Here is a 15191-nt window from a genome sequence, read left to right as displayed (position 1 = left end):
TCCTGCCAAATAAAAAATATAGAACTAATTTAAATGCCTGAGCTGCAAGTCACCTGTTCCTGTAGGTGGCAGTGTGTGCATGCAGAGCTTCTCCAAATTGGTTTCATTATTTGTTTAGGAGGGTAGAACAATTTGCTGGACAGTACATCTTAAGGTTTTGGGCAGCCCATAACAAAATGAAAAAAAAGAGGGAAATGCCCCATTGCAAACAGCGAGGCTGGACCACCCAAGAAGGTGGCGCAGGCCTGGCGCAGCTCAAGGGGGCATTCCCGGGGCGAAAGGGGTTAGGAAGCTGACTAACATCAGCCCCGCCCCTTGGAACACACACACACACACACGATGCCAGTGCAGTTTGCCACTTCTGGGAGTTAGGTCCTGGCGCGGTGGCTGCAGTGGCAGAGGCCCACGCAGCTCCAAGGTGCTCAGACATAGGCTTGTGTGCCATCCTGGACAGCGTAAGTGCCCGTTATCCCGAGTTAAATGGGCACTTTCACTGGGGCAGAGTCACACTGGCTCCTATGGAACTTCGACCCCCCCCCCCCCAATGCACTTTTAGTCAGATTGGTAGCTTTTTGGTTCTTGTAGGTTTTCCGGGCTGTGTGACCATGGTCTTGGTATTTTCTTTCCTGACGTTTCGCCAGTAGCTGTGGCAGGCATCTTCAGAGGAGTAACACTGAAGGACAGTGTCTCTCTTCAGTGTTACTCCTCTGAAGATGCCTGCCACAGCTGCTGGCGAAACGTCAGGAAAGAAAATACCAAGACCACGGTCACACAGCCCGGATAACCTACAAGAACCAATGAACTCTGACCGTGAAAGCCTTCGACAATAAATTGGTAGCTCTTTATCGTTTAATAATTTCACGTCCCTTCCCCTTATGTTTGCCTTCTATGGTTTCCCTACCCCAGGGTCTGCATTAGGATGGGATCCTCCTTCTAAATACAAGTTGTTTAGTTTAGAGATTTTCTAGGCTAGGCATAAGCTGAAACTGAAGCAATTTCCAGTGACTTTTAGAGGTCCACGTGTTGCAGAGAGGGAAGGGACGAGTAATGGTAAAAAGGGGGATGGAACAGAAGGAAACAGAAGGAAAATCAGAAGAAAGAAAGTTAAGGGAACATTAAGACGTGTAAAAAAGGATAAAAAAGAAAGAACAGATGAAGAAAACAACAGAGCTGGAAGAAGAAGCTACTATGACAAGAATTCTTATTGCTTTGGACTATTAGGAGGGGATTGCTGTGAATTCCCAGTTTACAGATTGGGGATTGAGGCTGAAGGCAGGTGGATTTGCCTGATGCTGCATAGTAATTCCATGATAGAGGCAAAATTTGAACTCGGGCAAGTCCCAATGGTGGTAGGACATAAACCTACCTCTTTTTAAATATCAAATGGTGATGTGTGAAAAGAGCAAAGACAGTAGCCCTGTTCAGACATAAATCACAGCATGACCTATTACACAGTATTGCTATCCCACCCCAACCTCCACACATTCAGCTGAAAGTGAGTATAGAGCCAAGGTACTTCATGGTTCCCATGCATGCCTTATCACAGTTGTATGTTCATAGGGTCTGTTCCAGACTTCATCTGAATGTGTGAAATTCTAGAGGGTCCCCCTCTAGAGTTCCCCTTCCATACATTCAGTGAATTTGTGAAGACAGCTAATGCACAATGCCTACTTAAGTGTGCTAAAAGAGGGAGGGGAGGGCCTAAGATAATTTTCCACCCTGTCTCCTAGAAAAACTAGCTGGCTTTTAGGGTATGCAAACCTTTTTAAACATCTGGGATTAAGACGTGCCGGATAACCATGGTCTTTCAGGTTAGTTTGAATCCTGGTTCCTTTCACTGCTGGTAATAATCTGAACCTGGGTTTCCCAATTCAGTTTGTCTCTTGCTTACAATAATTGCAACATACTGGCATTCTGCCATTACTTTTTAAAATGTATTTTTTTTAAAAAAAAATACATTTTAACCGCGGTGTGTGTGTGTTAAGTGCTGTCAAGTCGCTTCCGACTTACGGTGGCCCTATAAATTAATAACCTCCAAAATCTATCATTAACAGGCTTGCTCAGGTCTTGCAAATGGAGGGCCGTGGCTTCCTTTTTAGAGTCAATCCATCTCATGTTGGGTCTTTCTCTTTTCCTGCTGCCTTCAGTTTTTGCTAGTATTATTATCTTTTCCAGTGAGTGTATAAACTGTGCAAATTTTGTAGAATTCTGTCCAAGAAATCAACCATACCACTCTATAGAGCATCATACTGTAATTCTGCATAAAGTATACCAATATATAAAATGCCCCCATAGCAGACAGCAAGGCTACGCCACCAAAAAAGGTGGTATAGAAATGCTGCTGCTCAAGGGGGCATACCCAGTGTGAAAGGGGTTAGGAAACTGACTAACATAGCTCCGCCCCCTGGAAAGCCCCAGGCTCCCACTTCTGAGATTTCATTACCGGTGTAGCAGTGCTGGTGGTGGAGTCCCGCCCTGTGCTGGCGTAAGTGCCCCTTATCCTGGGATAAGTGGGCATTTACGTTGGCGTGGGGTCACGCCGGCTCCTAAGATGATTCATCCTCCCCCCTTCAGGATGGCAGCCTTCATCTTCATTACCTTTTATTGGGAAATATATGTTAAGGTGTTATTCATGGCTTGTGTCTAATGAACAGTTCAGTATATGATGCTTCAGCTTCATGACTATCCCTTTGAAATTAAATGTATTTGCTTCACCTGACAGGACCCCTTGATCCTTTAAATTCCTTAGCACATCAATAGCATGCAAGACTATAACCCTGTGACAAAATTGTGTTTCATCATCCTTATTTCATTTATATTTCTAAAATTGCCGATCCCCGAGGTGCCATGCCTGTTCGGGCAGCTACCAAAAGTTTATAGTCTGGCATTTGTCTTGTTTTTAATTTCAAAACGAGTGGCAGCGATGAAAACAGCATGGAGAAAATGATTAATTGGCAACGAACTTGATGGGAATTCATGCATCATAACTAAATTAGCTACTGATAAGAGAGAAAATGAATAGGAACTACACAAAGGGCGAAAACGCATGATTGCTTTATCCTCCTTTATTATCTGTTTCAGCCAGGATTCAGACAGGATCGAACACATGCGTTTCGCCGAATGTGTGTTCAATCCTGGCTGAATCCTGGCTGAAACAGGAAATAAAGGAGGCTAAAGTGACCATGCGTTTTCGCCCCATGAAACTTGGCCCAAATACACTTTGCTAATGGTGTTTTTGGGCACTGAACTTGCAATTAAATGTCACATTTGAATAGTGAAGTTGTGGTGAAATTACTTAATATTATTTGAAGCTTTCAACAGAACTTTTCACTGTGAAATTCGTAGAATAGATTCACAGACAATTATGCTAGTGTCATTAATTTTCCTCTAAGCAGCTGAGGTGTTACTGTATATTTACTTCTGCTGACATGAGTCTTTGCCTGCTCTCTTTCCCCTTCTGCTTCTCAATAAGCTCTTTTGAAAGAGTGATATTTCAGTTTGTTAGACAGATTGGTTAAATATTCTGGTAGGAGTGTTCGTTTATGCCCTGTGGTAGCCTTTATTCCAGTCCTCTGAAGTTAATGATAAATCTCCAGTTGACATATCCAGATATAGAAAATGATAGTCCCCTGAAACATAGTGAGCCATCAGACAACATGTTGTTCATGTCTGTTGAAACATGTTGGGGTATCATAGAGAGCTGGAAAAAGTACAGAAGAGGGCAACCAAGATGATTAAGGGGTTGGAGCACCTTTTCTATGAGGAAAGGCTGGAGAATCTGGGACTTTTCACTTGAGGGGGAAAAAGACAGCTGGGGGCATAATAGAGGTTTATAAAATAATGCATGGGGGAGAGAAAGTGGATAGAGCTTTTTCTCTCTGTCCTGTAATACTAGAACTCAAGAGCACCCAATGGATTAGTTGGGAAATAGGTACAGGACAAACAAAAGGAACAAGTAATTGACCTGTGGAATTCACTGACAGTGGAAGTAATGATGGCCACAAGCATAGATGATTTTAAAAGGAGGGTAGACAGATTCATGCCCTGACCTGGTTAGCCCAGGCTAGCTTGGTCTTGTCTGATCTCAGAAGCTAAGCAGGGTCGATCCAGGCAAGTATTTGGGTGGGAGACCTCCAAGAAATACCAGGATCATGACGCGGAGGCAGGCAATGGCAAACCACCTCTGAATGTCTCTTGCCTTGAAAACCCCACCAGGGGTCACCATAAGTCAGATGTGACTTGACGGCAAAAAAAAAAAAGACAGAGTCATGAAGGAGAGGACCATCAGTGGCTACTAGCTTTGGTGACTGAAAGGAGCTTCCATCTTCAGAGACAGCAAATGTCTGGTTACCAGTGCTAGGCTGTATTTATGGGTTCTTGTGCAGCAGGAGAGCTCTGTTTTATCTACTGTGAACAAAATGTGGTATGCATTAATGATTTTGTATTTAGGGTCACCACTCCAACAAGAGATGAGGAGAGGAGAGATATATTGGTTGTGCAGTGCATTCATTGTGTGTTCCATCACAGCATTTGAAGGAGATATGGGGTTAGATCCAGTGGCTTTCTTCTGCTTCCTCCATTAGATACAGAAGGTCTTTCCCTATCAGAGGAAAGTGGAATTAAATATATATATATTAAGAAGGCATTGGATCCAAGCCATAGTCAATAGGCTTAGAAGGGAGTGACTCTGTTTAGAATGGCAGTGTTAAATGCTTATCTCTGGCAGTGTTACATCCTTATCTACACAAATAAAAACAATTTAAATCAAGCAGATAAAAGAAAATAATCACGTTATAATCAGCAAAGACCCAGGCAAGAACAAAAAATATCCAATAAACAAAACTTCACATCAGATGCTACTGGAAAAGAAATTTCTAGGCCAAATATCTAAAGATTGGAAGGGTCAGAGCTGGATGCTGACATCATCTGCCAAGTCGTAGAACAAGGGTGAAGGTTGTTAAATGAGGGAATTAAATGGTAATTTTTTCATAAGGGAATTTATGCATTTACTTATGCAAAAACTCAGGGGTTGGGTTTTTAAAATTTTTTTTACTGAAGATCAGTAGGGTTAAATTCAAAAACTCTTGCTCTGAAACATGCTCAAAGTAGGGTCTTTTTGAGTTAGGCTACTGATAGATAGATGGACCATGGAACAGACCCAAAATGCTATTCTTAACTGTGTTTCAGTGCCATTTGAATCCAGTTATGACGTGGCAGTATGCCGTTCTTATGAAACTGTTTAAGAGCCTCGTATGCTCTATCAGAGCTGCAGAATGACACAGTCCTGTCTACTGCCCCAGATAATCAGTAGATTTATTATGTTGCTACATGTTTCATCCTTGTAATTAAGACCTTATTGCTTATGCAAAATAATATTGTTTTTTTCACTTAAATTGTTTGGATTGTTGCTGTTTTTGGTTTGCTCAGGTGCCTAGTGGTGGCAGGCAAACCCCCGCCAATTTACCCCCCTGCCCATCGACCAGCTGAGGGTCGGTGGGCACACATGCACCGGAAGTGCTGCATCGCGAGGGGCCCTTTACCACTCAAACTGTGAGTTTGAGTGGTAAAGGGCCCCTTGTGATGCGGCACTTCCGGGTGTAAAAGCATCACAAGGGGCCTTTTACCATTCAAACTCCCAGTTTGAGTGGTAAAAGGCCCCTTGCAATGCGTTTACACCCGGAACTGCCGCATCGCAAGGTGTAATCGGGTATAAACTGAAGTGATGAGCATGCGCGATCCCATCAGCTCTGCCCCAGAAGCCTCCCGCCGGAGGAGAGGGGTGACCTGGCAACCCTAAGTCCAGAGAATGATGCATGCAGCAGTGGGTTGTGCGTGCCTAGCGATGTTGACGTCGCCCACCACCTGTTTGGAAGGGGAAACCTAAATCCAGGTCTCCTCTCCCAAGCTACTCGTACAAATACATTGTTTTATAGCAATGTCATGTTTTAACTCATACGAGTGTCACAAATATTTCAAAAAGGGTGTATGCAGAATCTTTGCAGAGATTAAATATAGGCATTATTGCCACACTCTGTATGGAAACGATGAAGTTACTGTTAGATAAATAGCTCAAATATACATTCATCTTGGCTGTTCTGGAAAGAAAGTTAATATAGTCTGTGGAGCCTAAGGATATGACTCTTTTTGAGCAGGGCTGCCTTTTAGCCCCTGCATTATTTATTTACTATATAAACAACATCCCCAATTGCCCTAAATGAAGCTGATCTGCATCCCCCTAAACTGGCACATCGGCATATTTCGGTTCTATTGTATGCAGTTGACACTGTTATATTATCCAGAACCCTATAGGACTTAAAAAGGCTCTTGCCAGATTCGCCTTATATTGCGATAATGAAAAACTAACCATCAATTTTCAAAAAACAAAGATAATGGCTTTTGACAAACGCCCAAAACTTAGAGTCTGGAACTGAAAAGGGATTAGGCTGGAACAGGTGAACACCTTTAAGTATTTGGGAGTAGTCCTACAGGCTTCAGGCTCCAAGCAGGCCCACAATAACTATGTGGCCAGCCTGGGGGATAGATCAGTCTACAGTATAACCAAATTCCTCCGCTCAAAGGGGGCGCACTTCATCCCAGCAGCTCTCAAACTATATCAGGCCAAAACACTGGCACAACTGCTCTACAGAACACATCTCGGACCCCCCTCTTCTTGTTTCGCACCACTGGAACGAGTCCAGTCTAGGTTTCTTAGACTAGTTCTCCAGGTCCCTAGATGTGTATCAAACCCCTTGGCACACCTGGAAACAGGGATGCTAAGAGTAGATGCAAGAGTGTGCATATCATCCTTCCTCCTATGGTTAAAAATAAAACTCAATCCCCATGGTCTTCTTCCCCTGATTCTCATTGACAACTTTGAATCCAAATGGCAAAAGGCCGTGAGAAGCAAGTTGGAGAGTCTGGGTCTCTCCCCCCAGGCTTTGCTGAAGATGGGTAGAGATCAAGCAAAGAAAATTATAACCCAGAAAGTTAATGATATTGAACGGCAGTCTGACTTGCTGAGGGCACCCGTATTTATGTCCGCCCCTAAGACCAGATACATTCCAGCCCCAGCTGCCTACCTTTCCATTTTGGAAATCCACACCCATAGAAGGGCATTCACTCTAGCCAGGTGTTCAGCCCTACCTTCTGCGGTCTTACAGGGAAGGTATAATAAGATCCCAGGCTCAGAGAGATTTTGTCCATGCAATTCTGGGGATGGTGAAACACTGGAGCACATGTTTTTTAGATGCCCATTCTACAAGCTGACCCGATCCATGTCTGAGAAAATTTCAGGATATTCTGATAAATTTCAGGTTAGGAAGCTCCTCTCGGAGGAAAATCCCCACCAAATCAGTGAGGTCGCCAAATTCTGTGCAGCAATCTATAAACTTAGTCAAAGTCTTTTACGATAAAATCCAAAGAAATTACCGAAAACAAAGAAGAGAAAGGGAAAAAAATCTTTTTTTTAATATGTGTCAAAATGTTTATTTTTTACCTAACTGTAAATTATTTTAATTATATATGCTCTTTCAACTTAATATGACATAACTTTTAAACAATATCAATGTACCCGTGGTAACATTGCTGTTGTGTTCTTAATCTTTATTGGCGCAATGCCGCAATAAACCTACTACTATGACTCTTTTTGAAGACACAAAGTGAGAGGCTTGCCCCAGCATTATTCACTATTGTGGAACATTTGTGATGTCATTAGCATTTCTGTCTTCTTTGTTCTTACAGCAGCTGTGTTCTAATTTTATAAATTGGGGTATGGCAGCTGAGTAGTAAAAAAAAAAAAGCATGCTTATTGACATTCATAATCCACTAGTTGAGCAGGAGTTGAATCCAAGTCCAACGCTGTATCCATTCTGCTGATCATAGTGGGACATCTTCGCTCAGGAAGTCCCATCTTGAAGTGCTGCCTGCCAGTTGTAGTCTCAGGGAGGATTAATGTTGCATATCAAGCGCATAACGTATGCAACAGAGTCAGTGGCTCTCTGTTGTCCTAAATGTTTGTACGGAGCTCTGCAAGTGAATCATGCACATAGATGTGGCATGGTTTGTCTGGAGAGAACAATAGTTATCTTTTACCATGGGTTTCATCTATGAAAAAGCATTTAGGGCTATATTTGTGGTTGAAATTCTGAACAGGGTTGTGCTGTGTCAGCACAGAAAAAAAATATGTATATGGTTTGAGGCTTTCCAAATGTTGCAGCATTTCTATAAATGAATGAAAACAAATATTTTCTCTTGAAATGAAAATATCACGACTACTGATTAAACTAGTCTCCTATAACCAATGTGGACATTTCTTGTTTCATTTGAGTTATTATGTGAGGTCATGCTAGATTTGTAGTATGTTGCCATCTAGTGGTTTATGTCTGAAATGAATAGAAAAATTATTTAAAATGTCAGCATGACAAGAGCCTTTTGTAATCCTTTAACAGAAAATAACAGAATATGTTTTTTTAGATTGCTGTGATAAAATATTAATGAAGCCAAACCATCTTTTAAGATTGCTAATTAATTTGCAACAAAGAGTTGCTGTTGACAAAATCAACTTGAAGATATGCTGTTTGATTATTAATAATAATAATAACAACAACAACAACAATGACAATCACATTTATAATCCACCCTCCTCAGCCAAGACGGGGCTTAGGGTGACTCACATAAAATAGATTATAATTTTTTTTTAGTTTTTCTCACATTAGTTTCTCTCTTGTTGACTTGTTCCACATTCATGTGCAGTCTCATTTACAGTTGGCTGCTAAAATCTCACAATTAAATCAGATTTAAGCAGCCTATGTGTGAAATTGGAGCCTTCATAACTGTATAACCCAAAACAAATAAAAATTTTGAATTACATTGTTCCTCTAGGCCATCCCCAAAGAATGTATTAGTCAAATAGCCTTGAATAAAATTAGTAATCATCAAATTTGTGACATCCTTTCACACCAGGGAAGGATGATCATGTGCTTATTTGGTAAAATGTTTACTTTGCCACTTTAGCATATATTAATCAATTTGCATAATGTGAGCGGCGCCATAGGAACCCTCTTTTAAATCTTAATATATAGAGCTCTTTTAAATACATAGAAATTATTTTCTATTTTTATTATATGTGTTTTTATATTCAAAATTCTGTGTGTATAATATATGCAGTTTAAAAATGTTTGACAAGTGCATTCATTGTACTTCATATGTAATTAATATCTTCTTTCTCTTATTTTTTTTAAGGTCCCTTCCTGGTACCACAGCAGCTGAATGTGCATCAAATTTAAAGAAGATCTATACAGTACAAACTGTACAGGTAAAAATTAAGATGTTGCAAATTAGAATGACTCATTTCCAGTTGAAGTCGCAGTGATCCCAGATCTTATCTTAAAGTTAAACATTAAATAGATTGTTTCTTTCACATAATTTATATTGCTTATCTTTCTGCCTAGCTGAACCCTGTGGCAGACAAACTGAATAGAAGGTACTGGGTAAAACCTGCCACCAGTGTTGAGACCAATATTTTCAACACTGATAAATCCTTGTTTCTAGGATCAGCATACATTGCCTCTGAATTGGAACTTAATTGGTTTTAGCGTTTTTTAAATTCTCAGTCTCACTTATTTCCTTCTGCACTTGGTGTGTCAGAATATAGAAAAAGTCCTTTTGTTGGGGACCTTGAATTCTCTCGTAATTGAAAACGTGGGCTGGGACTCTGCACACTACACTGTCCTTCCAACATCCGAAGTCTGAGAGCCAACTTTTGAGTTAAATTCAATCGTGGAGATGGTAGTGTCAGAATATATGGATCTGTTTTTATTAGCATGATTAAGATTTTATAGTGTGGGTGTTTCTCTTCTGTGTAATTGTAAATTTCCATAATTAAAAAGTCTGAAAGCCAGCTGAGTTATATGCTGAAAGCCAGGCTTCACTGCAGTCTGCTAAACCGAGAGGCACCCAGGACTCGTTAGAGGTGGAATCTCTGCTAATTGCAAAACAAATCACCTGTATTTAGGACAATTACAGCACAGTCCGGGGCGGGGGGGAGAGCCGTGCTAGGGACGGAGCAGCTGAAACTGCCTCCTAAGCGGTTGACTGCACCACGGCCAGCAACCTGACAGGGATGTTCCCCCAACCCCTGTGGAACCTCTGTATGCAGCTCTATGAGCTGTGTCAATGTTTTTGCCAGCTAAAATTCATGCCAGCAGATGTGGGCGTTCCTCTGCCAAAAGAGCCCAGGGAGCTGACTAATGCCAGCCATGCCCCCGGGCATACACTGTTTGGCGCTGGCACGAGCCCTTGCACCAGACATGCAGCGGTGTGCATGGCTGACACGGCTGCCCCAGCGCCCATGCATGGCACTGCCACACTGTTCCCCTACGCCGTCATAAATGCCCCATATGCCACGCAAGTGGCATTTACGCTGGGTCTGGGGTCACGCTGCCTCTTCGGAGCTTCCCCTCCCCCCCCTCCGGGTTGCGCTGTTAGTTTATCTTTCAAAAAAGGCATTAAGGAGAAGTTTTGTGAAAACTCACAAGCTTAACTCGCAGATGAGGACACTGAAAATGCTACATTACATAAGGTTTGTTACAGGCTGGTTATGGCCATTCTTACCTTTTCAGAACTCTGTTTAAGGATGAGAGCACACCAAGGCATAATTCTAATTCTTTGTGCTGCCACCATTCACTTTAAAGGAGATTGTGCAAAAAAATATTTCCAGTGCCAGGTCCCTCGGAAAATAAGGGAAAATTTGTTCTGTTTCTTATTGTGCGTGGATTAATAAAACCATTATCATTCTGTTTAGATTTTCTGGAGCGTTTATAATAATATTCCTACCGTGACAAAACTGCCTCTGAGATGTAGTTATCACTTAATGCGTGGAGAAAGACGGCCGTTGTGGTATGTATAATCTCACCTTTATTCTAACCTGCTTTGAGCACCAAGTGTCATTTTTGAAATCAAAGAAGGTAGCACAGCTTTCATTTTTCTACTATGCTGAGTAAATACTAGAATACATACAATGACCTGCGTATGCGATTCATTGTCTTTTCAACTTTCCAAGTAGCCGTATTTACCTAGACGTTTGTGTTATGCAACAATATCTTGTCCGTTGCATACCTTTTGAGTGGAAGTAGGCTTTGCAGAATTGGATCAATCTGAGTAAAATGTCATTGATGATCAAAATTTACTGTTGGGTATTATTACAGCTGCAAGGCCAGTTTCCAGTGACCTGTGTAACTACATCTAGGCCATTTATACATGGCTGTTTCCTTGCATTAACCCCGCTAGGACTAGTTAGAACTCTTTCTTCTTAAAGGTATCACAAGACTCCTGTTTAAGTCTACAAAAGTACTTTGAAAACCTCATATTCTCCCTAAGTAGTCTTACGAAATGCATCTTTCTTCAACGTGTTATTTTCCTTTCCTTCAGATTAGAAAACCCTCAAAATGTGTATATAACTGTCCAACACTTGCTCTTGTCACATGATTTCACATTGGGTTGCCAACCTCCAAGTAGTAAAATAGTATAGGAGCGAAGAACATTTATAAACAAGGTGCAATTTATATAAGCTACTGAGATACCTGTATACATACAATGTACAAACACAAGTAACCACACTATAACCAACACACAGTATGTACAAAATATACAATCAAAGGGCAAAAAGTCTTTCAAAGGTCTCAGCAGAGTATCAAGTAAGTAATATGAGTTCAAGTTCAATATTCAAGATGAATGAGAAGCCACAATCTTCAATAGGATACAGCCGTTTCAAATTCACAATAATGTAGAATCCTTCTTCAGTCCTTCCTATATTTTAAAATTGCAGTACATAGTCATATATTCTAGATTACAGCTATTCAAGATACAAAGTTAAATGAATAAAACATACTTACAGAAAATTGCTTCGTCTTCGGTCTTCTGTGCAGTCCCACATTGGGGACTGCGCACGCGCAGGCCAGCCATCGGAAGATTTACATAGCTTCTAATCACTAGATAGGGGGCGCCGCGTCCTCCTCGCATGCGCGCGCCTTCCCGCCAAAGCGACGCAACGTCGGAGGTCGGCGCCCCCTATCCCTCAGTTTTTTCTTTGCCGCCTGTAAGGAAGGTTCTACAAGCTTCGCTCGTCTTCATTTCTCAGAACTTACCGTGAGTTTAATAAAAGTTTTTCATCTTCACCGTGGCTGCGGAAATGGCGCAAAATGCCCTTTTCAAGAGGTGTGCCCAATGTGATTCAAAGATGTCTACAACTGATGACCATACCCTTTGTGTTATCTGCCTGGGTGAAGGTCACAAGGTGGGCTCCTGTAAAATCTGTGTCCAGTTCACTCCAACTGCCCGCTCTAATAGGGCTGCTCGCCTACAAGCTGCGCTGTACAAGAAGGCCCTGACTTGCTCTGATTTGCCGGCTCCGTCCCAATCGGCCGCGCGAGAGCACTCCCCCAGATCCGAGTCCGTCGGTTCCGTCCGGTCGGATCCGACCCCGAGCTCGAAACGGAAGTCCTCTCGGTCCCCTGAAGCTAAGGAATGGAGGTCTTCTTCGGAACCGACGCATAAGAGGTCTTCTTCGGAACCGACGCATAAGAAGGTGAAGGCTAAGACCAAGCACCTTGAGGGGCAGCGCAAAGAGAAACGCGGCTCTAAGAGCTCTAAAAATTTGTACCCAAGCTCTCGGTTTCGACACTTACCGAACCGGTTTTGATTGAGGGACTATCTACCCCACCTCCTCCTCGGACCCCGTCACCCATTGTGGGGCTCGATTCTGAGTCGGAACTGGACCTCCCCGACCTCTCCATTGGGGATAGCCTGCAGATTGAAGGGACAGATCCGTTAGTTCCGACGCAGGTAACAGCCTCTTCGTCTTCGGTTCCGGGCCCATCGGTTTCGACACAACAACCTCAACCCATGCAACCTTGGTGGGCTCCACAATGGCCCTTGCAGCAGCAGCCCCAGTGGCCTCCCACCCAACCACAGCAACAGTGGCCTGCATATGGAATGTACCCTCAGTGGTTCCCTCCTCAAGTGCAACCGGGCCCTTGGCTTCCAGCCCCTGTCCAGTCTTCCACCCAACCTTCGGCACCGCGCAAGGAATCTCGCTTCTCTACCCAGGATAGTGACACTGAGTCAGACCATGGATCCCAATCGTATTGTTCGGAGCTGGGTTCCGATGTGCACTCTAATCTGTCTCCGATTGATGATGTTGTGGGCGACTCTTCTGCATCTTCTCCCACAGATGACAACCGTTCTTTCTCTGACCAGATGCTCAGAATGGCTAAGGCTCTGGAGATCACTATTCAGCCTTCCAACCCTAAGCCAAAGGAAAAGATCCTCTCAGCCTTATACTCGGAATCTTCTACCACTATTGCCTTTCCAATACTCTCTGACTTCATGGACATGGCTAAAAAAGTCTGGGAAAAGCCTTCTTCCATCCCATGTACTGCCCGCAAGGTGGAAAACCTGTATAGGGTTCAGCCTGAGAACTGCGAGTTCCTGTTCTCTCATCCGGCACCTTCCTCCCTGCAGAGGTCCAGTCTAAACATCGACAAGGAGGACATTCTGCCCCGGTCGACAAGGATAGTCGGAAAATCGTTGCCCTGAGCAGGAAGGCTTATTCAGCTGATGCTTTAGGTTTTAGAATTGGTAATTACCAAGCAGTGATGGCTGCGTACCAGCTTTTTCTGTGGAACAGGATGTCTACATACATTGAGCACTTACCTGAAGAAGAGAAATCCTTAGCTAAGATTGTGGCTTCGGAAGGTTCCAAGCTTGCCAAACACCAGATGAATGCAGGCAGACATGCTGCAGATTGTTCGGCCAGAGGCATGGCTGCTGCTATCTCCCTGTGCCGTTTTGCTTGGTTACGCTCCACAAATTTGACACCTGAAACAAAAAATAAGATAGAGGACTTACCTTTTGACGGTTTGACTCTCTTCTCCACTGCCACTGATGACACATTGGAGAATCTCAGAAAGCAGAAGCAGACAGCAAGGTATATGGGTGTCACTGCCCCTCCCTCTGTGCCGTACTATAGACACCGCTTCCCTTACAAGGAAAGCTTTCGTCGTAACCATTTTCAGAAGCAAGTTCCATCTGGGGCTTATGGCCAACAGCAACAACAAAACCGTCCCTACCAAGGTTATCAGCAGACCAATAGGTGCAGATATGGCAAGAACCGTGCCTATCAGCAGCGCTCTCAATCCCCGCAGAAGCAAGGCCCTAAACCTGCCTTCTGACTGAGGGAGGATGCTCAAGCTGGCATTGTTAGGTTTGGGGATAGATTGGTCCCTTATTTGTCGGCTTGGGAGCACATCACTTCAGACACTTGGGTTCTTTCCATTATTCAGTTTGGGTACCAGTTAGAGTTTAAGTTTACTCCCCCAATGGTTCCTCCCCCTCGGTCATCTTCTTCGGTGCATCCGAGTTTGGTTTCCTCACTGACCGACCTGGTCGAGAAGGGAGCAGTTGACCAACTCCCCATCGATACTATTGAACCTGGTTTCTACTCCAGACTGTTTGCAGTTCCTAAGAAGGATGGTGGTCTTAGACCCATTTTAGACCTCCGTCAGTTAAACAAGTTTTTGTTTAAGCAGAAGTTTCGCATGCTTACCCTTCTTAATGTGTTGAGTTTATTAAAATCTGGTTGGTGTTTTATTGTTATCGATCTCAAGGATGCTTATTTTCATCTATCCATTTACCCGGAACATAGAAAATTCCTTTGCTTTGTGGCAGGAAATAGCATTTATCAGTACCGGGTCCTCCCGTTTAGGTTATCTACAGCCCCCAGGGTGTTTACCAAATGCATGGCCGTAGTGGTATCATACCTTCGCACCCAGGGATGTACTATTTTCCCTTATCTGGATAACTGGCTCCTTACTGCCCCTACACAGGAGGAGTTGGTAGTGCATAGGGACTTAACTCTTCAATTGTTGAAGAATTTGGGTTTGATACTAAATGTACAGAAGTCAGTTTTATCCCCATCTTGGTCAGTTCAGTTTGTGGGAATGCGTTTGGAATCCCTGCAAGGTAAAGCCTTTTTGCCTGAGGATCGTTTACTACAGCTTAAACGTTTGGCCTCAGCGGCCCAGTCAGTCCGTTTTCGCTCAGCCCATTTCATCCAAACACTCTTGGGCAAGATGGCCTCTATGACAGCAGTGGTCCCATTTGCCAGATTGAATATGAGACCCCTTCAGAATTGG

At 43.1% G+C, this 15191-nt stretch overlaps 1 protein-coding gene across 1 annotated transcript in view; it reads left to right on the top strand.

The window, feature by feature from the left end:
- The window catches only part of EIF4E3 (eukaryotic translation initiation factor 4E family member 3), a 44984-nt gene that overhangs the window by 8283 nt on the left and 21510 nt on the right, over positions 1 to 15191 (top strand). Inside the window, exons 2-3 of the mRNA XM_056863364.1 lie at positions 9241 to 9313; positions 10802 to 10896. Of these exons, the coding sequence (XP_056719342.1) occupies positions 9241 to 9313; positions 10802 to 10896 (168 nt within the window). The remainder of the gene's footprint in view (positions 1 to 9240; positions 9314 to 10801; positions 10897 to 15191) is intronic.

This window comes from Euleptes europaea, chromosome 1, assembly GCF_029931775.1.
Source record: "Euleptes europaea isolate rEulEur1 chromosome 1, rEulEur1.hap1, whole genome shotgun sequence".
Lineage (NCBI taxonomy): Eukaryota > Metazoa > Chordata > Lepidosauria > Squamata > Sphaerodactylidae > Euleptes > Euleptes europaea.
Note: the sequence above shows the minus strand (reverse complement) of the source record. Positions and strands in the feature narration are given on the sequence as shown.